The 22,937-nt window shown below is 33.3% G+C and overlaps 1 protein-coding gene across 10 annotated transcripts in view; it reads right to left on the reverse strand.

Moving 5' to 3' along the window:
* The window catches only part of LOC123015952 (RNA-binding protein Musashi homolog Rbp6), a 301,201-nt gene that overhangs the window by 63,327 nt on the left and 214,937 nt on the right, over positions 1 to 22,937 (reverse strand). For all 10 annotated transcript variants that reach the window (XM_044416064.1, XM_044416060.1, XM_044416061.1 and 7 more), the window contains one exon: positions 1,201 to 1,293. In XM_044416064.1, the coding sequence (XP_044271999.1) occupies positions 1,201 to 1,293 (93 nt within the window). The remainder of the gene's footprint in view (positions 1 to 1,200; positions 1,294 to 22,937) is intronic.

Raw genomic sequence — 22,937 nt, forward strand, 5'->3', positions numbered from 1 at the left:
ATAAAGGATGCAATCTTCGACGAAGCGGAGAAGCGAAACAAATCGATTAGATGAGTTTTTAAGTTTTTAACCGTATGAAAACTTAACGCAATTAAAGTTCACTACAATAAACACTTTAATTCATCAAGAAACAATGACAGAAAGCGCTTGTTCGAAGTGAAACACTAAAAAATACTATTTGTCATTGCTAACCTAATAGATGGCGAGAAATAAATTTGTTTTCCTTAACAAAAAACAAAAATTTATCAACCTAGAAAACTTGTTAATAGGACGATTAAACAAAAAGTGATATTTACTAATGTAAGAAAGATCCAGGAAAGTTATCATAATTTTTGTTTTTAATTTGCAAAGAAGCACTTAAAATGTAAATAAATATTTAAAACTTTAATGGTATACCACATGACAACCATCTCTGAAACACCTGATGAATCAAAGTTAATTATCATTTAATAAATTCTTTCAGGTATCAGCTGCAAAAACACAAAAGCACCAATAAAATCCAGACAATTGTCATAAAGCACTTGACATTACGTAATTTTGTACACTCTCCGAGGACCGCTAGTATTTATTCTTTTTGTGTTGTACCCCGTAAAAAATAACAAACTGTTGTTAAACTTTCTGTTGACACGGAAGTTATTTTAAATTTTGAACGCAGACTTCCCAGTACATACAAAACGAATATAACGGGTGAGCTTGTCGAGAGCTTTGTAGGTATAATAGATTAATGATAGTAGCTATAAAATTAACCAGAAGTATCGCCCACAAGTTAAAATCCAAATTCAAATATTCGCAATTTAATATCTTTTTACGACGGAAATGCAAATCGATCGGAACGAGATTTGCATGTGGTCTCGGTGGTGTCGGAGAGGTCATATGATGACCCGAACGTTGGGAGCATCCTCCTCCGCTTATAGCACGACCCGTCATCCACTTTCTACCTTGTAATTTAACCGAGACTTGCGCTTCGCCTAATTACGGCCTATTGATGACGGAGACCAACGCAGTTGACGAGAGTACATGTTCAAGTCAAAGTGTGCTCTGCTTACTAAATATCGCGCGTGAAGCGCATAGGAATCACTGGATTATTCTGGTTAAAAACTTGTTTGTAATAAGATTTGTTTAGGACGGTTTTAAATTAATTTTTGCACAGAAACGCCTTTTTAATCCAGAATATCAACTTTTAGAAAAATATGTACTCACCGGACCAAATTGTTCGAAGTAACTTTTGACGTCCTCTAGGGTAGTGGGCGCTGATAATCCACCGACGAATATCTTTTTCGTCCTGGTTACCATCTGCAAAAAAATATTTGATAACATGATTTATGACATAAAAAATTACTTCCTAAAAACATTGTAAAAATCTTTGAAAAGACAAGTTCTAAAAAAGTTCCGAAAAGATGAAGCTGTCTCTAGCCCACAAGCACAACACAATGTAAAACAAAACAAATCTAACGACACCACATTTGAAAACATAAAATCTAATGTTATTTCTTTATTTTCTGTTTTTTTTTAATTTTCAAGTTTAACCATTTGATTAGCTACTCGGTTCATCTTGATGTAGTTATAGTGTATTAGTTTTTTACCTCTGAGGAACGGACTGATTATTCCTTCTGCAATGGTAGTGTAAGCATGTTTATTCACAATCACTAATATAATATGTCGCTTACTAACCTTTTAAAGGTTGGGAAATACATCATTAAATCTCATGACTAGTAATAATATTACTTCTCTTGGGCGGTAATATGCAAGATAACCAACCTTAAAATTACAAAAATACCGGGAATTTTTTCTTTCAAATTGTCAAGTTACGCATAAATTTTGCTAAATTAGTATTCAATTGATTTTCGACGATTTTAAGTCAGATTCACGCATTATTTCAATATTTTCTTTGACATTTCTGAAATGTCAAAAATCAAACGCCATTCGGATGGCCTATCACGTTTAGACCTTAACTTTGTTAGAATTTTATTTTGCTCAAATTTTTGACTGATTGTGAATAAACTAGCATACAAATCTCGGTGGTAATGGCATATTTTTACCAGCTCGCTTGTAATGTACTATTAAAACCCGAACTCCGCTGAACCCAGAGTATCGCGATCTATCGGAAATCATTGTAAAGTTTGGATAGCTATTTCGTATTTCAAAAGACGGTGGATATACATATTTTAGTAAAGATGGCGCTTGCAACTTCGTGTAGTAAGAACAATTTACCGCCTTTTCGTGTCTGACCGAACAACACAATTTCGCTTCGTAATTCCATTCAATATCGGCTTTCGCCGTGAAAAGAAAAAAGAAACATAAAAATAAAATGAAGGTCAGCAGCAACTCGTCCGGTTTTTATATAGGGTGAACCGAGAGGGTATTATGTTGTTCCTTTTCGGCTGCGTTGCCCTCTGGCGAAGGAATTCGATCGTGTGCGAAGCGAAGTGCCCTTCCCATTCAACGGCGTGAAGCGTACGCTCAAAACTCATAAATTATACACTTTGTACTTGAAAAGCTGCAAGCCGCTCATGCCAAAACGGCAATTTGTTTAAAATTAATTAATAAGTTCATATACTGGCGCGCACTGACATTCCTTGTGATAAATGAGAAACGTACACGCTCGACGCAACTCTGTTTCATATGCAAAATTATTAAACGTTGTATTATACACACACATACATGAACAAGGGTTGAGCGCTTAATACGCAAACTTCATAATTTGAGGCAACTGGAATTAATAAACGACTCAAGTCGTTTAAAACGCTCCCATACCTCACTTTAATAAACTGCAACTTGCAACCAACATACTAAACCGTGCATCTCGAAGACAGTATAACGAGACAGAAGTTATTACGATGTTTAGAGAAAAGACGAACTTGTGTAAAACTTGAAACTTCTTTCAACACACAAGGTAGAAATATTTTTTTAGGAACTATCAAACAGTTGAAATTTAAATTTAAACTACGAAATGATCCAGAAAGACTGAGTCTGTTGGCAACAGATTTGAAAGTATTTTTGTTAATAATTTGAAACACTACAACCGGATACGGTTTTGCTTGACAAATACTTACGTACAACCCCACAAGATTGTTAAATTGTTCTTAATCAAAAGCGTACTCTAATGGTAAGCTTTAAAATTAGGGTCAGAATTGCCAACATATTCAGTCATTGTGGGATCACTTTGTACCAATTACCAAATCGGTCTTAAAACAGACAGTCACACAAAACACAAAATAGTTGCTAAATTTCGTCGAAGATAGTATACAGGACAAAGAATGAATAAAACCACTAAATTCGTCGCGACGTTTCGATACCTTTATTGTATCCTCCTCAAGCGAAGAATAATAAAGATATCGAAACGTAGCGACGAATTTAATGGTTTTGTTCATCCTTTGTCATGTAACCATCTTCAACGAAATTTAGCAAATATATTTCAAGAACAAGTAATGCAAAATGGAGAATTTCACAAAATAGTTATTTATGGTACATTATTCACGCAATTTGCATCAATGATGATCAGCAATATACTCTATCTGATGTACGAGTAGATAGGTATGCCTTTAAAATCCCATAAATGCTTAAATTATTAATTGCATTTACTTAAATTATGGTTTAAGTTCGTTTAAACTAAGCACTTCATACAATAGTAAAATCCAATTAATTTATTTTGTTATATAGTAGTATTCACGATGGTAGTCTTGTGCGTCATCAATTTCATTTTTTCATTACCAACACAAAAGTGAAATAAAAAACTCCAACACAATGTAAATTGAAACAATTAAAGGGTCTCTAAGGATGAACATTAATTTACATATGTACTTCAACTTCAACTACACCACTTAAATATCATGTTCGAGTGAAATTGTCAATTTGACATTGACAGTAACATTCTTGTTGTCGTTGAAAGTCTTTTTAGTATAATTTGCAAGTATTTTTCATTTATTGGTTGATTTATTGTTTTTTGTTCTGTCTCATTAGTTTCTTTTAATAATCCCTTAAGATTAAATAACTTCCATAAAATCAGGCATAAATGCACTTGTGTTAAATTTTAAATGCCTTTGCAAAAAATCGTACAAAGCAACACTTTTATCAATAAACAACTTCTAACTCGTAATATATTGAACCCTCAAATACATTGACGTTTTGTCATCGCCATGTAAACGTGGTAAGGAGATACGTCAGATGACGCACCGGTCTACCCTCGTCATTATTACTTTATGTAAGTATTTCTTATTTGTTTACACAAGTTGAATATCTAAGGTTTTAAATTGTAAGATTTTTATTTCTGTTAAATGTAAAGTGTATTGTTTGCGTTTACATCTCCATCGGCTTCCGGATCGATTTTCTACGATTCTATTAGAAGAATTTAGCTCGAATCCTGTACATATTCGAGAAGTGCCATTTGAATAAATAAAATTTAGGCCGAACCCATCTTATTCCTTTGAACTTCTTTTTTACATCATTTCTAAACATATTTTCTTTTCATCGTTAGCTCATTTGAAAATGTTGAAACACCGTCAGACTAATTTTTTAATCAAAACACGCACTTCCATCGAGTAAAAACATTTTATTAACGAATGCTTATCAACCAAAAAACATATTAAAGTTCAATCAGTACAGAAAATCTAAAAAAAATCCGTTGTTTCCGAAACAAATACAAATTTGGAAGCTTACTATCCTTTTAGTGTTGCAACATAATTATACAGTTTGGTACAAATGGAAGAAATAAATTCATTAGTTTCTAAATTGGTGACTTTTTGAACACAAATCCTGAAATAGGTCAATTTTTGTTTTCAAAAGTGTGTGTTGTGAAGCATGTGATGTTATCTCTGTGAGAGTGATGACGCCATCGATATTTTTTATACAATTGTGTGTGATTCGTAGCTATATTATAATTTGATAACTCTTGTAATTCTCATTTAACCCTATCAATAGTTGGTATTTATTTGTCATAGTTTTTGACATACTTGCTTTAATTTTTTGTCAAAACTTTTGTTTGCGGGTGGCCATTTAAAAAATGACATCTCTTAATCCTTTTGCGATAAGTGAATAATTTTTTGCATTTAATGTTCTTTCGATTGCCGTTGTGAAAATAGAGTCATTTCATTTGAAAAAACTGAGTAATAGCAGTTTTTGAATCATCATTTTCCAAAAATCATCTAGCGTTGAAATTTAATAGGAGAACATCAGCCGCCAATAGATGGTACTGACCATCAATACGTTCAAGGCCATCTGAATCAAAAAGCTTCGCTTATAAGGCCGTTTCATTTTCCATGATAACTGTTTCTGCAGAGTGGCCATAAAAACAAAAAATTCGGAACCTTATTGTGCGCCCTCGGTGGTCGATTAACGAATCAAAGCTACAATATTAAATTAACAGCAGTTCAATTTTACAAAATAATAGTATAAAATGGTAAAAACCGTGTTTCATTTGTGGGGCAAAAGATGTTCGCTTATTTGAAATTGCGAGCAATATGATACAAAGGCAAAAATGGTGCCAAACTGTTGAATTGTTTTGCGGTAAGCAAATTTATGTAGACAATTATAAGGACAGCCTTTTACTTTGTATTTGTAATATTAAAGACACTACAAAAATTACGGATTACTCAACAAACAAACAAATAACTTTGCAGAAAAATATTGAAGTTATAAATTGTTTTAACCTACCTCGTGTTATGATTTCATGTTTTTTTGCAATTCTAATTTATTAGTATTTTGATAGTCCAGAATGTACCTAAAATAAGCTGGGATCTTGGATATTTTATAGTATTCATGTTTTAATTGATGTTTTAAGCACTTAACCTAAAAATAAAAAGTCTAAAAAGTCTCAATCGACTGTGATCGAAATCGGTAGCCTAATAAGATACTGCCTCCCGAAATGTCACAGAAACAAAGTTTATATGGAAAAATCGAAAATTGAAACGGCCTTATAAGCGCAGCTTTGATTCAGATGGCCTTGAATATGTTTTCCCCATTTGAATAGTTTGCAGTTGAGGTTCCAGATGTTTCCTTTACTAATTTTGGCGCGTAGCTTAGACGACGGTTTGGCGGGATTTTGACGAAATTTTGTGGTAATTTAAAAGTTTTATTTAATCTGTCACCTAACGTTTTGTAGAAGTATTTTTTTATTTAAAATAATAATGCCAAAAGCTAAAATCTCTATTTTAGAAAGTAATGCATCGAAATAGACCCTCCCACATAGTTTACTCCAATGAAGTACAGAGCAAAAACGCTTGCAAGTACTCACATTTACATTGACTTGTCAAATTGACAAAAATGGAAAACTGTCAAAATATGTTTCCCCATTTGGTTACTTTCAATCCTGACACTCTGGTGTCTGATTTTCTCATATAATTGACAATCTTGAACTACTTTGAAGGATTAAACCTTTGGTTATCAAATGCAAAAATGTATTTACTTAACGTAAAGAGTTCAGCAGCTGTGATTTTTTAAATAAACCTCCGCAAAAGAAAATTCCGATAATAGAGTTTTATAGACAGTTTGAAAATCGAGGTTGTAGTTTAAATTCGAGCGACCGAGGAAATCAAGAATTTAATAGACTGAAATTTTTAAATTATAATGTTGTCTTCACGATTTTTTGCATCAGTAATTAAAGTTATTTAAATTATTAATGTCAAAAGTCAAATTCATATTTAAGTTTTCGTTTAGTGTTTTACATTTTTAATGAAATCTCCCCCTCGCAATGCTCGCCAAGACATTCTTCTCATCATATTGTAAAGGTTTCATATTAATAATAAATTGATGTTTAAACTAAAATTTTGATTTTTGTGTAAATCAAAAATCAGCGCAGGTCAAACGTCAATACAATTGCGTAAATTTTTGATCTTTGGTCAAAAAAGAACATGAGAGGGAAACGACTGGAAAAATGAAAAGCGAACGGTTTCCGTTGGAAGTGATTCGCTTTTTTTGATAAAAGCAATCAAGTGACAATGATTGGCGGTCAGGGAGATCGCAGCCGACTCTGACCGAGTGTTCTGTAGCAAACAGAGGAGGCAATGGGGTGTTCAGCGTTTACGCTGAAACAAAGCGGGCGGTGGCTTAAAACAAATGCATGACTGGGCACATTTATTTGATTCCTGGGATTTTTGTGAAAGTTCTACTTTTTATTGGTGTGCTTTCAGGGGTTTACTAAGCTATATTACATTTCGATCGATTTTAACAAAGCTTTTAAATTAGCTTTCTTCAATAAGACCGACAATTCAAAAGGTACCCGGAGTACATTTAAAAGCAATTAAAAATTTAACGGCCTTCTATCCTTTCTACGCTACAACGTTAAAATTAACATTGGTTTTGCATTTCCGGACAAACTCTTGAGACGCTAAGAGAAATTTAATAACACAAGATCAAACGATCGCCCCTATTAATTAAAAACCAAGCAATATATGTACAGGGTCACTTATCTTGCAAAAATGAACAAAGTAATTCTGTTTCTTCACAAAAGCTGCTTAGCTTGTAAGTGCCAAAATTCATGCGTCGAACTGTCAAATTATAATACAAGTATAAGGTAGAATGTTTTATGTACCTAGACTTTGTAGACAAATACATATGTGCAAAATATGTACGAAATTGTTAAATTTAAATTATTTTACAATGTAATTGTTATTTTGTAATAAGCAAAACTAATCAATATGCAGGGTGCGCCAGAACACGCGCCCTAGAGAAAAATGCTATGTAAGGTAAGATAACAGAGAAAAAAATTAAACGAAAATTCTATAAAATCTGGAAGTTATGAGAGTGTAAATATTGCACTTTGGCTCTATTTATTTTCTGTTGAAAAAATAATTTTCCAAGTTTTTTTGCTACAGGCTATTAGAAGAGGAAAAAAAAGTAAAATATCAAAATTTTTTGACAGATAGAATTTTTTCCATGTTCCTGGTATTTTATCCTACTTGAAATTTTTCTCTGGGACGTAAATTCTGACACACCCTGTATATTATTTTTTTCTGGATTGAGCTTGTTTAACCGGTCTGTTTTCAAGACAGTAGACTGTACTTACTTCTTACTCGTTGCTAACCCAAACTCGTCAGTAAGTATTCAAAATACATTGTATCCATAAATGATTGAAGGATCTAGTTGGTTTTGAAATAATGTTAACTTCTGAATGTGCCGCTTTATATGATACAGAATACTGATAACACAAAAAAATATTTGACATGTGATAGTGACAAATTTCAGATTTAATGTATTTTTAATTGATTGCTTTTGTTGCAGCTTGAGATTGAGAACAAGAACTACACCGTGACAAGAAGAACAAATAAGCGTAACATTCTATTTTATTAAAATTCTAACAATTTTAGGGTCTACTTAGTCTATTATTAACACTGATTATCACAAAAAGGTTAACACGACAAATCAGCCTCAAATCATATTGGATTCGCCACTTTTCTTTTGATTCAAAAAACACAAAATATGTATATTTGACATGTGACCACCTAATTCAGTCAAACATTAAATTTTAATGATGTGCGTAGAATAAATTATAAATAATTCAAAATACATATGATGTTCGTAAAATTACGCTTAAATGAACAATTTTAAAAAAAGTTTAATACAAAATTTCATTAAATAATAACTGACATTCAAATGTTAAATATTTCCCTAAAATAGAAATAGTTTGTAAATTTTGTTAAAAATGTATTTGTAATATAAAAAATAAAAGATTTATACATTTTTTGCTGGTGTATTCCCGTATTCAAAAAACTTTAATTATTGATAAAATAAAATAATAAGAATTCATTGTAGTGGTAAAATCGAATAAAACCTTAATTGTTGATAAAATAAAATAATAAAAATTCAATGTAGTGGTAAAATCGAATAAAACTAACGTTGCACTAAATTAAAAGTCGATGTGATTAGAAATTCGGTAGGTTAAGTCCGTTCTTTTTATTTATGCGTGTGGATCAATTATTAATCCGAAAGACGTACCAGATAGCTATCTCTTTTCAACATTTGAAAAATACATTGTTGCTCTCTCGTTAAGTATATGCGTAAAGTCAGTCACAGTATTTATCTCATTTTAACAAATGCGATTAAAGTAACGCAGAGCTAGTGATGTTCGTCTTACCGGCATATAGGTCTATTGTAATTTCATTTTTAATGAAAAAAACTGTTTTGAGGCTAATATTTATATCCTCTGTATCATCATAACGATCGTAATTCAAGCCCTATAAAAATCCTAATGCCGGAAAAATCCTTAATTTTTAACTTTAGTACCAAAATGTCAGATTCTGTCAAATGTCAAAAACAGAAGGAGATCATGTCGTGTTCTTGATTCGCACTACCCCCATCAACAAATAAAAAAAGGACTGTACTTTCGAACAAAATTCATTTGTATGGAGACAAGTGTGCCACTTTAATCTAATAAATTTTGACAAGTCTGTATGTATATAAATTGCTAAAATTTGCTAAATCTATAATATTTATGTAATATTGAGTGGAGGTGCTTTAAAAGCGCCACAAGGTTTAGGTTTCGCAATTCCGCATAGAGTCGGTAGATAATGACGAGGGATTCGCGGATTTGTGCGAGAAGCGATCAGGCAAAGGCCGCTAATGAACTGTGAAGCTGATAGCTATGGATATTCGTATTTTCATCCCCGTCAGGTGCACCGACTCCCAGATTTCCATCCTTATCCGAGTCCATACGCGCCACCCCCGCCGATAAGACTATCTTCCGGAGCTGCACCGGAAACTTTGCAGGTGAGATAGCTCTGCTAGATAATCTGTCCTATTATATCTACCGTCTCATCTCAACCAGAATGTGCCATATTAACTTTCTAGCTTTTAACATTAACATAGGAAACGCCAAGTAATTCCAACTACAGCAGAGAAATTCAATTTGGAACTAAAACAATCATAATTTTAAAATATATTTTAATATCATGGTAAATGTAATTGGGGCCATGAGACACCAGCAGCAAGCCTTCGCGCTTTGAATAAATATTGACGGCCTGTTAAAACTGAAATGAACAACACAAACAAACCCAATTTTCAATGGTGTTGCAATAAATAAATCAAAAGCAAAAAAATATTACCAAATAAGTCGTTTTTTTAACATTTAACAAGAGTTTGGATTTTTTGTGTAATACTTAATAAAGACAAAAATACCGGAACAGCAACGTAGTCCAGCTCCAGTCATTCAAGGACCAGTGATGAAGAATCCCAAAGCCATCATAATAATTATTAGAAATTTAAATTTCCAAATACATAAACAACCGGTCTTAGATATAACGAAGTGATATTAAACATATCTTGCCATTCAAAGTAATAAAATTTGCCATTCTGAAATTAGCTTCCGATACTGCTGCCACCTACTTTTTTCTTAAAAAAATTGACTATAACTCACTTTATTGTCCAGACAGCAGATATATGTAAGTTGCTCACAACAGTTAAAAAACGAGCTATAAGGAACATTAGCACTACACGGCAAGCCAATGACTGGATTGTCTGAGGCAAATTAATTACTGGAATAAATTTTCTTATTACCGACAAAAAAGTGCAAACTGATAACGCCAGGGATGTTAAACTAAGCCGAGTTTACTATGTTTACGTTAGATGTTTAGACACTTTTAAAACAACATGATGAAATTTATGTGTAAACTATTACACAAAACATATTCTTTAACAATGCAGTGTACTAAGCAATTTTTCATTACCGTCAAAAATATTGTCTATTTAGATAAGTAATCCCCAAACCAAGTACTTAATATGATCATCTACCCTCATCAATAGTGTCAATTTATAATCACTGCCTTATAACAGGATTTGTCGGCCTCGATTGTTACTGGTTCATTCAATTGTAACAGATTTATACTAGAAACTCTTTTTTTAATAGTGTCAAAAATTTTCTTATTGTAGAGATTATCTCAAAAGCATGTGAAACATTACATAATCTAGCTTTTAACACAAAAGTGCCAAACAGTCTTAATATTGCCATCATTAGAAAAAGTAATAATAATAATTTTAGTACAAGACGTAAGTAAAAATCAATAGAAACGTGAAAGATCCTTGCAAACAAAATCACAAAGACGTAGATAACAATTTTTGCCTTCAATCATTTGAGAAAAAAGTTGAGTAAAAGAAAAAAATAAAGCTAGAAAAGAATATTATAACTCTAATCTTAGTTTTAAAATCACACTCATAACTTATTGTTACTACTTACTATTTATTTATGTAGATACGAGTATAACTTTGTCATAACAATTAGTCTTCCTAGACTAGAAACTCTTTTTTTAAATAAATTACTGCACCAAAAACTAACTACGAGTAAATAACTGCATTAACTTTTTGACAAAGTATCAAAATATTGTACTTCTTTGCAGTTTCTTTCATTAGCATTTAAATTTGTCTTTAGAATCGAAGCGGGAAGTAGGAGTATAACATAATACTTTAATTCACAATGACTAAAGTAATATGCCGATTACTAACTTTTTAAAGGTTGGGAAACACATAACTAAATCCCGTGAGCAGTAATATCATTTTATCCCTTGGGTGGTAATATACAGATTTACCAACATTGTTTTTAAATATCGGAAATTTTTTCTTTCGAATTGTCAAGTTACGCATAATATTTTGCAAAATTTCATTCAATTGCTTCTGTAGTAATTTTTCTTACTTCTGGGAGAGTACACTACTCTATTTCAACAATTTTAATATCAGATTCACACATTATTTCAATATTATTTTTGACATTTGTCAAAAAGTCAAAAATCAAACGCAATTTAGATGGCCTACCACGTTTTGACCTTAACTTTGTTAGAATTTTATTTTATAAAAATGTTTGACTAAAAATGATATGATTGTGAATAAAATAGCATACAAACCTCGGTGGTAATGGCATTACCTTATCCGATAGATATATATATATAGATATACGGATAGGTATATATAAACACCCGAGGTAATGCCATATTTACCACCGCGTTTGTAATGTACTATTAAAAACAAAAACAAAAGTTGTAGCTACATGTTTCAAAATTTAAACTTGGTAGTTTTCGCCTAAATAAACTATAATCCATTTTTTTTAAGAAAGAACTAGGTGGCAGCAGCATTGAACAGCCAATTTCACTCTAGCAAATTTTATTAATTAAATGGCAAGGTATGTTTAGTATCTCTTCGTAGTATCTTAGTAAAACCGGTTTATATTCGGAAATTTAAATTTGTGATAATTATTATTATGTTGCCTTCATCACTGGTCCTTGAATAACAGGAACTGAACCCGGTAGCAGTTCCTGCATTTTTTCTCTTTTTTGAGTAATATACAAAAAATTCAAAATTATCGTCAAAATGCACTTAAAAAATTCATTAACTTTCAAAATTATTTTAATCGTATGATATTTTTATCATTATCTCCTTGAACACTTCTATTTTTAAAAAAATAGAGTATAAATGCAAAAAACACTACTTCTGTCATTAATAAAACAAATTTAAAATTCTTCCCCATTTTAAATTTCCCAGTGGCTAGAAGAAAGCAATAAAGATGAACAAAGCACTCAATTGAATTGTAATTCAAGTGGTTTTGGCCTTAAAGCAAAGGCAAAAACTTGTTTTTTTTTTGTATATTGACAAAACTTCCTCAGAAAGACATTACGCGGCTCTATTACTCGTACCACCCAGTGGACTAATTACACCAAATCTGAAATTCTCGCACCCATGTGATGCAATTAATTTTTGCTTTGCAAACATAATACAAATTGCCACTTCATTACATGTAACGGTAAATTTCCATGAAAACACCGTCGTAGCACAATTCTTGCGAGTTTCTTGGCGTCAGCGGAATTCTTATCAAGATGCGGGTTATTTTCTCGCAAGTCGAGCGGTTATACGCACCTAGGACCTAACCCCTTGTATGTCTTTGTTTATATTTTTCGTCTCCCCGAGAATAAAAGTGCTCATTGCAGCCTTGCCAAAACTTCCACTTCTTTGTCTGGTCGTGCTCCCCGTAATTACGAGGACAGCTGACAACGGGATTCAAGACATTGTTCGTGTGATGAATTGCTGAACCGGTAACGCAGTGGACGACGTCATCCGTAACATTCAATGGAATATTCAACCCTACGCCACCAAGTTAGTTGGGATCGTGCGCCACAGAAAGCACCCCATTACGAATTCAAACCGATTTAAATTTTGGATATGGCCCAGTTGTTCAGTCTCTTCGATTTGAAACTTTGAATGGCGCCCGCCTTTTAAATATCAGTGAAAAGCCAAAGTCGCAACAATCGGAACTGATTGGCCGTGTAATCCGCAAAATTTTCAATTTATATTCCTATAAATTCATAAACAAAGCGATGAGGCGTCGCAATGCCTCTCTCTTTTCCCGCGACTATAGTTTCCATTATGAACACGATAATAATGTTCTAAGCTCTGCATAATGTGTTTGCGTATTTCGTTCAGATATTTCGCACAGGAATCTTAATATATGCACCCCTCCGATGTATAATAATAATTACACAATTCGCGCATTATCGCCGCCACTCTTCCAATACATCCTAATTGTACGATGTTTTCAAAGGATTTGGGTCAACACATCGTCTTCCACAAAGACCACTCTCAATGGAAGGGACAAATCGATAGTTATTAACTCGTTTACGCAGACTTGTAAGTGCTGGCAGAGGAAACTTAAATGCCGATGCAAGGTTACAAAAGAGCCGTTACGTAACTTCAAAATCACAACCTGATTTTTCATTTGATGGCGAAAACTCGCACCAACTCACACATAAACTCGCAATTCCCAACCTCAATCTAAGCACAAGATTCCTATATTTTTTCCAACTCTCTACTGACACAAGCAGATATCTCCTTTTTAAACTCAGCAACAAGAACAACTTTACTACAATCAACAATAAATTATATGTATTCTTTACCAAATCGAAAATCATTAAAAAAAACTTGTATTTCTTTGGAATTTTCTTAATGGATTGTAACAAAAATGTCTTTTCTTAGTAGTGCACCTATATTCGGTCCATTCTCCTTCAAAATGTATTTTTGGACACTCAACGTCTTTCCCGATGACGTAATGAGGGTCGCCTCGTAAAATCTTTTCCGTAACCTGCTATTTATGTGGCATTGTAAAATACAATCGTCATAAAAGATAATAACACCCTCTCAACGTCCTTCCATTCCAGAGTATTACGTTCATTAGTTATCCTCGAAAACTTGTCGCACTAAACATCAGAAATCAATAACCTATAGAGGATATGTGCAATATTAAAAGGAAGCAAGGTAGACAAGGGTCGAAACCCTAATCTTAGTGGATGTTAAGTAAGTAAGCAGCTTGGGTTGTAGATGGTCGTCTTGTTTACCTACGTTCTAACTTCAGCTAGTTCAAGTTGAAGCAATCCTGGCCAAGATAAACTCAACTCCTCCTTAAATCTCTAATTCTCACTGTGTGTGAGGGTACGTCCTGCTCTTGGTTGTTGTATCTAAACTAAAGCATCCTGGATGGATTAGGAACTCCATACTAAAAGGAAATCAAGGCCGGAAACAGCCAACACTTAACAGAAGAAATATTTATCCGACCCTTACTTGCTTCGAATATATACACTAGAGAAGACAGACGAAAATGAATAAAGCAAGTAGTAAAAATGGCTCAAGTATAACCCACGTGCCGCAAAAATAGAAATTTGAAAACATACAAAATGAAGAAATTTGACAACATACAAAAACAACCAGAAAAACATACAAACATGCTTTCTAGCTCAAGGCGAATATCGTATTAAAGTTCAAAAACTTTTGTTTAATAAAAGTGATATCGATTGCGGTTACTTTTTCCAAAAAAAAAATTTAAGAAAAAATAATTATGTATTAGGTATTGGCTATTGGCATAAGAAATGTAGGTACAGAATATGACGGTATAATATATGAGAAAAAAATTGATTCTCGGATTCGCGAACGAAATAAATTAAGATTTTTCAAATTGTTCAGCTGTGCCGAAACGGCCCAAAATGTTCCGCGGATGCAACGCTATTTCAGCGCGGTAAAATATTATATCCCACAATTCACCCTGATGTACATAAATTGTCTCGCGTTACTCCACTCTGCGTTGAAACTACTCTTAAAAGGATATTTCAGTTCGAAAGCCGAAGTATGTTCCAACGTAAAACCGACACGCATCACGCAACAAACAAATAAACGAAACTCTTTTATCTAATCCATCGGATTTATTTATATTTTCCATCATAAGTAATCATTTCGAGTCCAAGCAATGATATAATGTCAACTTTTACAATAGAAACCGATCAGACATTTATTATCGTCACATCGATAAGCGACAGAATAAAAAATTTTAAGTCCGCTTTAATATTTAATACATATAAATATTATACACAGTTGAGTAAATGTTGTTACACCATTAGGGAATTATTAAATTCCCCGTTGATTAATTACACGGTAACGAAATTAAATTTTTTCAGATTATTGCCTGGCGTTCCCACCAATAATGCAAAAAATCTTCAGTTTTGTTTCGCCACCCCCGAAAAAATCTATATCTGAGGACAATGATAAATTGATAAAGCCGCCTACACTTTCCCAATGTATCTAAATACCTTAAAACATTACAAATTTTTAATAATCTCTATCACATGACCACGTTTCGATCGTGGTGGTCCACTTACCGGATCGATGAGGAGCGTTGTTTGCGCCTCCGGGGGCGGCTGGTTAATTCTGCGCGATAATTTCAAAACAAACATATTTAGCTGCGCCGCCAACAGCTTCATTGATACAAGCAGGACTAATAACAAACAGGTAAAAACCTTTCTGTTGGCGGCATATGTCGGAAATATTGTGGGGAAAATAATGTGGGTTGAAAAAGCGCTCCAAGATTACACTTCTTGTTTGTAGACCGTTACATGCAGTTATCATTTTAACGGTAACTATGACACGATCTGAACGTACGTTAGTCGCCTCAAAACATATGAAGAAATAATTGTAATCAATTAATCATATGTAATACATTTTACAGATAGGTGAGACAACTCTAAAACATAAAAAATTCTGGATATACATTTTGAAGTTTTCAGACCTACTTGGTTAAAGACTAATTTCTAACGTGATTTTAGTTTTAAAAAATCAAGTATGCCTTGAAAATTTTTAAAAACTATTTTTCTATAAAGTGCCTTTTGTGTGGCAAATACATAAAAAAAGTTGTTAAAAATCAACATCTAGGCCCTTGTTTTTTAAACGTGAGTAATACCCTCCCCCATTTGCGTCGCCACTGATCATATATTTCAGCTTTGACAATTTTCACAGTTTGTAATTATTACTTGAACCCATATTATTAATAAGAAACAAATTTTTTCATTCACATTCAAAAAGCTGTAACTTGTAAATGTAAATATATAAAAAAAGACATTTTTTAAATGTCAATATTCTTACTTAAAAAAATCATATATCACATATTTGGTTTATTTACATTACTCCTTGTAAATACTCCAGACTAATCTCTATACTCTAAGTTTTTACGATAATAAGCTCAGAAAATAAATTAATTAATATATAGTAGCACTGTAAAAGTGAACAAAATCATCATACATTTTGACACTGTAAACAGTTAACTGACAAAAAGATGGTCGTCATGTAGAAAATAAAAACACATCTAAGGTCATGCATATAAAATTCATCTTAATCTATTAATATAAAAGCATAAACACGAAAGTTGTTTAGTAATAAAAACTTACAAAAACTTTACTGTCTTGTAAGCACAAATATTTACAGACTAATATATTTTAAACTCTTAACCTGAAGTCGTGTCAGTATAATTCGATGGAAATTAAATCTTATTAATCTATTATGATTGTGTATATTCAACTAATTATTTATTGATTTATGCATCGTGTTGCCAAAATAAAATAAGATTCTAATGAAAAACAAATTGTGTATTTTGGTGGTATCAGCTGTGTGACAAATGCGCATGATTAAACCAGGAAGCTCTTGGTTGACCCACAGACAGCTGTCGTTCTAAATTAATTTTGTAGCGTTGCCAAAATAGGCCTAATTACAAAAAAAAATCTGATTACGTTCGCAGTTACATTTTCAAAAAAAAAAACACCGATCACGTTACACAAATTTTCAAAAAGCACTCAATATCAAATTAGTAATAACACTAATTTCCTTTTTAAATATTTAAACGAAAACTGCGGATCGTATTATACCGGAAAAGAATTACATTCCGGAGATGCGTCGGTAAGCAACTTGTACAGAAAGTAATTTAGTTAAAAGCATTTACTAAATTAATCATTCAAGACGAACAATTAAAAATTAAAATTTTCATTAAACAAAAACTGGATCCGAATTCAAGCAATTTCAATTAATTATGATAAAAACGAAACGGAAATTATCGTTGACAGCTTTATAATATAATGTAGTACGCAGGCGCGGATTTGAAAGTTTATTTTAATTAAACTCCTCGGGTTTGTTTTATTATTTTCTGTATGTGAATAGGCCGTTTAAAGGGATACCCAATTGGCAAAAATAGGATGGCAAATAATTTATTTAGAGAATAAATGCCCAAGTGAAATAGCACGCCTGACAAGCAAGCCTTCCAAAAAAATAACCACGTTAGCTGGAAATGTTTAAAGAGACGATTTACATAAATCGATACGGCAAACCACCAAAAATCAAATCACGATAACCGCGTATGGTTGGTCCGACAGCTCAACCTTTTTCACAACCGTCCCTTATCAATTTATCACTCGACATATAGTTACCGATTTAATTTCCAACCCCGTCAGAATGTTTAATAAACAATAGAAAAGGCGATAATGAGATGCAAACGGCCCACTTACTAAATTTATCTCGCACATGGTATCGACAAAACGGTGGTAATTCTAAAAATAATCCTTTGAAATATTCAGGCGCATGTGGGGGTTGGTTAGTGAAAGGGGACACACCGGGGGCGGCAATAAAAAGTTAGACATCACTTACGTTAGGTCGTTGTTCAGCGGGGACTAGCGTTTTTGGGCGGCAAGCGTCGGCGTTGGCGGCGGCGTCAAGCTTGAGTCAATGTGCAGCACGGCTTAGGCTCTTTTGCCCGGGAGCGGCAGGACTCAGGCAGGATCTGGAGTCGTCGCACGCGCGCCTACTCTTCCACGTGACCAAACGAGTGCGCGGCGTATGGCGGAATGGCGGGAACTGACTCTACGATCCGTTCGGAGCCCGCCGTACGTCGCCATGACGACCGAGCGGCCGCTCATCGGTGGCGGCGGCGATGGCGCCGTGACGGACCCCGCGCCTACCCGGATTTCTACACGAATATACCAAACACTTGCCTCCTTCCTCACGGAAGTAAGTGCAAACGAGATGTGACCCACAATCAATTTATAGTACCTACACGGGGGTATTCATTCGCAAGGGACGCAACTTTCAATTAATTATCTTTAATAACTATACTAACTATATGTATCCACTTTTAGATGAGCACGTATCAAAAATTATTCAAAAATAAGTCACGTTTTTTTAATCAATCACTAACTCCTTGTCTTTTTGGATATTTATATATTTGGCTTTATTTTTTAAATACTTACATAAAATTTGAGTAATAATATGAAAATACAAACAGGACAAAAATGTCAGAAATTTTTAAATTTTTGTAGTATTGATTGTTTACTCTCGAAATTAATTCGCTCAAAATTCTCTAATTCCGGTGTGAAAGCAAAAAAAAAAATATAATATTGCCCCATCATGTTTTAGCAGAAACTAAATTTACTTAAATTAGTAATTAAAAATATAAAGTCTCAAATTAATGTAAAGTAAAAAATAAAAAAATATATTGCTTAATTATGTATTAAAACGTCAGTTTTTCGTCATTGATCAGTTTATATTATAACAAATACACTGAGTCAATTTTAAAACTTGCAATCGGCAATTTCTCTCAACTGAAAAAGTTATTAATAATCACTCATAACCGTTTTGGTGGTTCCTAGGGGGAATTAAAATGACATGATAAGTGACACACCTCCACCCACCCTTGAATATAGTAAAAAAAAAATTAAAATTTAACGTCTTCTTTTTTGAATAATTGGAAAAATGAGTTTACCAAATAGGCTGTTGTATGACATTTTTGAAAAGCGTTTGTTATGGGCTTTCCAACGATGTATCGCAAGTAGAGTCGTGTCATTTAAAATTTTCAACTTAAGGTGGCTGTGGCTTGAAGGATGGAGATATTGCCGATTGCAAGTTTTAAAATTGTCACCCTGTATGTTAACTTGGTTAGCGAATCATAAACAATGTTTATGTATCTAATAAAAAGCACCAAGTTTCGTTGTCTACTTAATTTTCGCTATCTGCAAAAATTAGGAAATAATTTCGGAAATATTAGATCAATATAGAAAAAAATGCCTGTAAACCTGTCCGAAAGTGCTTCAGTGAACTAAAGGCTCCTGAACATAGTGAGCAAAAGATCTTTTTTCTCAATTATCTCAGTAAATATGCGCCCGGAATAAATTTTTGCGGTGAATCAACTGATGTCAAAAATTGTGTAGCTCAATTAGCACTGTGATCAAGCCATTTAATTACAACATTATTTTATTCTATTAAATCACCTTTGAAGTTAGTTCCTGCTAATCCAGATCTAAACATTTGCTACCAACACGTAAGCCTTTATTACGTCGAAAAATGATATTTTTTTTTAATTTAATATTTCTGCAATAGGTAAATCTATATCTAAGTAAAGTAGGTTTTTGAGTTTTGATAACAATAAAGGAAATGCGAAAACTAGGTATTATCTAAAATTGATTCTAATTTTATACGACTATTTTGCTTATACTGTACTTGCTAAACTGCAAAATTTCTAACATTTTAGAAAATAATTTATGGACATAGATCACGATTATACAAACAGCCAATTTTGTTAATTCCTTCTTCTATTGTCTAGAACAAACTTCCTTCCTATAGACAAATGTGCTTTTGAAGATCTATTATTTAATAAAATGTACTGCTGTTTAGAGAAAAATAACCTCTCCTGTGAGTGAATCAAATTTTAAATTTAACAACACAATAAAATACCTCAATAATATGACATTATCCTTCATCAACAAGAAAGCGATGAAGCAAAAGTACAAAAAAAAACATTCTACGGTGCACACCTTCGTGACTAAACAATATTTTCCTACGTCATCTGAATTTTTCAGCTCAACCTGCCACGTTGCTAAGTCAATTTTTAATATGTTTACGTTTTTTGTGAGTACGATAAATATACATAATAAAAATACTAGTTATTACTCATAAACGCCAGCTCAACAGACTCATCCTATTTCTCACTTATAAATATTTAGGCACTAGATATAATACTGATGTCAGGTTCGATAGAGCCAACTGGTCAATAATTTCACATAAAAATTGCTTTGATAATGAAACATAAATTGCTGTGACATTTAGTAATCATTAGTGTTACGGTCGGTAAAAAGATATGCGTGAAAATGTGTACAAAGAGCTCAGACTTCAAACATCACGTATTCCGCCCATTTCCTTAAGACAGAGACTTCATTTTACTGGAATAAATTATAACGAATGAAGGTGAATGGTCGTATTTATGTAATGTCAGCGACAAAGATCTCGTCATTATCATGTCGTTGCATCTAATAGCTGCAAATTATCAGAACAAAATGTGCTTCTATTCCCCTTTAAGAGAATCACGTCTGCAGTATATGTAAATACAGCATTTGTCTCATGCCTTACCGGTTGATCTTGATTTATGCAAATCTCTAGTGCAAGAGTTCGTTCACTTCCTCACAGTTCTTAGATCAATCGATCATTCATCAGCGATCGTTTCTTAGCTATTTCTGCACTTCATTTGAGATGAAAGCTAATAACCAGCTTGTACATAAACCAAATGTCAGAATGGAAAGGGGTAAAACAAGAAATCATTATTGAGTTTATTAGGGTTGGTGTTTATTACCCCTATTTAAAAATCATTAATTCAACCCCAAATGTAAAGACCAAGTGTTCTGGAACAAAGAATTCAAAGCAAGCCTTGAAACAGTACAAGTTTATTGTACGAATTGTCGATAAATCTAAATTTCAATCTAGTTGGCAATGCATGTCGAAAATATTGCATAACCTCATGTCGGTCATAAAACGGTTGTGTAACATGATAATAAGATAATATAGTCGTAGGTTTGCGTGCGGATTTAGAACTAACTTCTCCCAACGGTCTAGTTAGATGAAATAAACGAATCCCAGACATGGAAAACGTTAGCCTCATCATAATTTCCGCGGCGTTGCACTTGCCAATAAGTCGCGTGTAAATGTCGCCCATATTTGCAGGTTTTTTCATAACAGAATGGTCCTTTGTTCGAAACCTTGCATTGTTTCAAACGTAGTTTTGTGCTAAATAAGCAACAGCGTTCGTTATTAGCCACAAATGTGTGATGTTTCATGTTTTTTTGAGGGTGTAATTCAGATCTTAAAAGACTGCTGATTTCAACAATAATAAAAAACCTTTTTGGTTATCGGATCATGACTTTAATTCTAATTTTAGGCGCGAGAAAAGTTTAATGTTAAAATTATTCGCGTAGTGCGGACTAGAAACAAGAAAAGGCTCGATGGAAAAGCGACGGCGGAGAAAAAAACATCCACAAATCTCCACTTTCCCATCCGAGATAATCCAATGAAATCTAAGTGAAATATAAATGTCTGTAGAGTGTCGCTCTATTCCCAATGCAAGCAGAAAATACGACAGCAGCCCGGAAGAAACACACAAACAAGAGCGCCACGCGGAAAAACAAGAATAAAAAAGGAAACCATCAACCAAGGTCGCAGGAATTCCGCGTGTGTATATCCTTAAACGGATGCAGGTCACGTTCGAGATTGAAGTTGTTGGCGGAGTAGCGGGTGAACGAGGCTGGTCCTTTTCGCTGTTCTGCTTTTTGATCTAGGAAGTAACAGACATCGTCCAACAAGTGAAACTACCAACACATTTTATGTCTACAAAAATGAGCTCGCGGAAGAAAGAAATACCAGAGGAAAAACCGAAACGAATCAAACTAGTTCGGCCAAGCCTAAACAGGGCTTCATTGCCAGATGTTCTACGGAATTTCTTTACAATCGCCAACGGCTTGGAACACGAACCGACCGCAAATCAAGATGGCACTACACATCTACACCCAGACGTCGATTTATGCTGGAAACAATTACCAGCTTCATTGCCTCGACGCAAGTTATAACTTCGACTTAGATCCCTGGAAAACTTATAATTTATCGGTTTTTTTCGACTATTTTGATAATAAACGCAGGATTTTTTTCCGTCAGTGCAGATCCGACTTCCATTTGGATCAATTTTATTAAATGGTAGTGTAGGTGATTCTATATTTATATACCATTTACTTTCATCTACTAAATATAGCAGAGTGTATTTGATAAAAACCGACTCACGACCATCATTTTTCCTTGTATTTTTAGACGCCAAGTAGCACGATAACTGGAAGAATCCGTGACTGAATGTACTTGCCCGGATCTCATTCCATAGGGTGGGACGACAGACTATAGGACTATTCTCTCATTCATGCACGACATTTTAGGCTTCAATTTCTCTCAGTGCTCAACTTCAGGCAAATTTCATGACGATTTCCTTATATAAAATTTACATAAAACGCAGGGGGTCAATGAAATTGAATTTTAAAGACCCACTCTACTCTGAATATAGGTAAGTACATAGTGACAATTTCACAAAATACTCATACGCAAATCTAGCAAATTGTAATATTCTTATCTTATAAAATTTTGTTTTGTGAGATCTGTTGCTCCATTAAACACCAACAGTCAATTATTATAAGAAAAAACAGAGTTTTTTTTTCGAAATATGTGATGTGTAATAAATAAACAAATAAATAAATAAATAAATAAATAAATTAATNATATAGAACAAATTAGAAATTTTAAGACTTTTTGCAAATTTCTAAACTTCTAAATTAACTATTTTGGTTTAAGATTTCAGTTCATGTTCT

The sequence above is a fragment of the Tribolium madens genome, unplaced genomic scaffold (assembly GCF_015345945.1).
Source record: "Tribolium madens isolate multiple individuals breed KSU strain unplaced genomic scaffold, Tmad_KSU_1.1 Scaffold_19;HRSCAF=116;Tcas5.2_LG9, whole genome shotgun sequence".
Classification (NCBI taxonomy): domain Eukaryota; kingdom Metazoa; phylum Arthropoda; class Insecta; order Coleoptera; family Tenebrionidae; genus Tribolium; species Tribolium madens.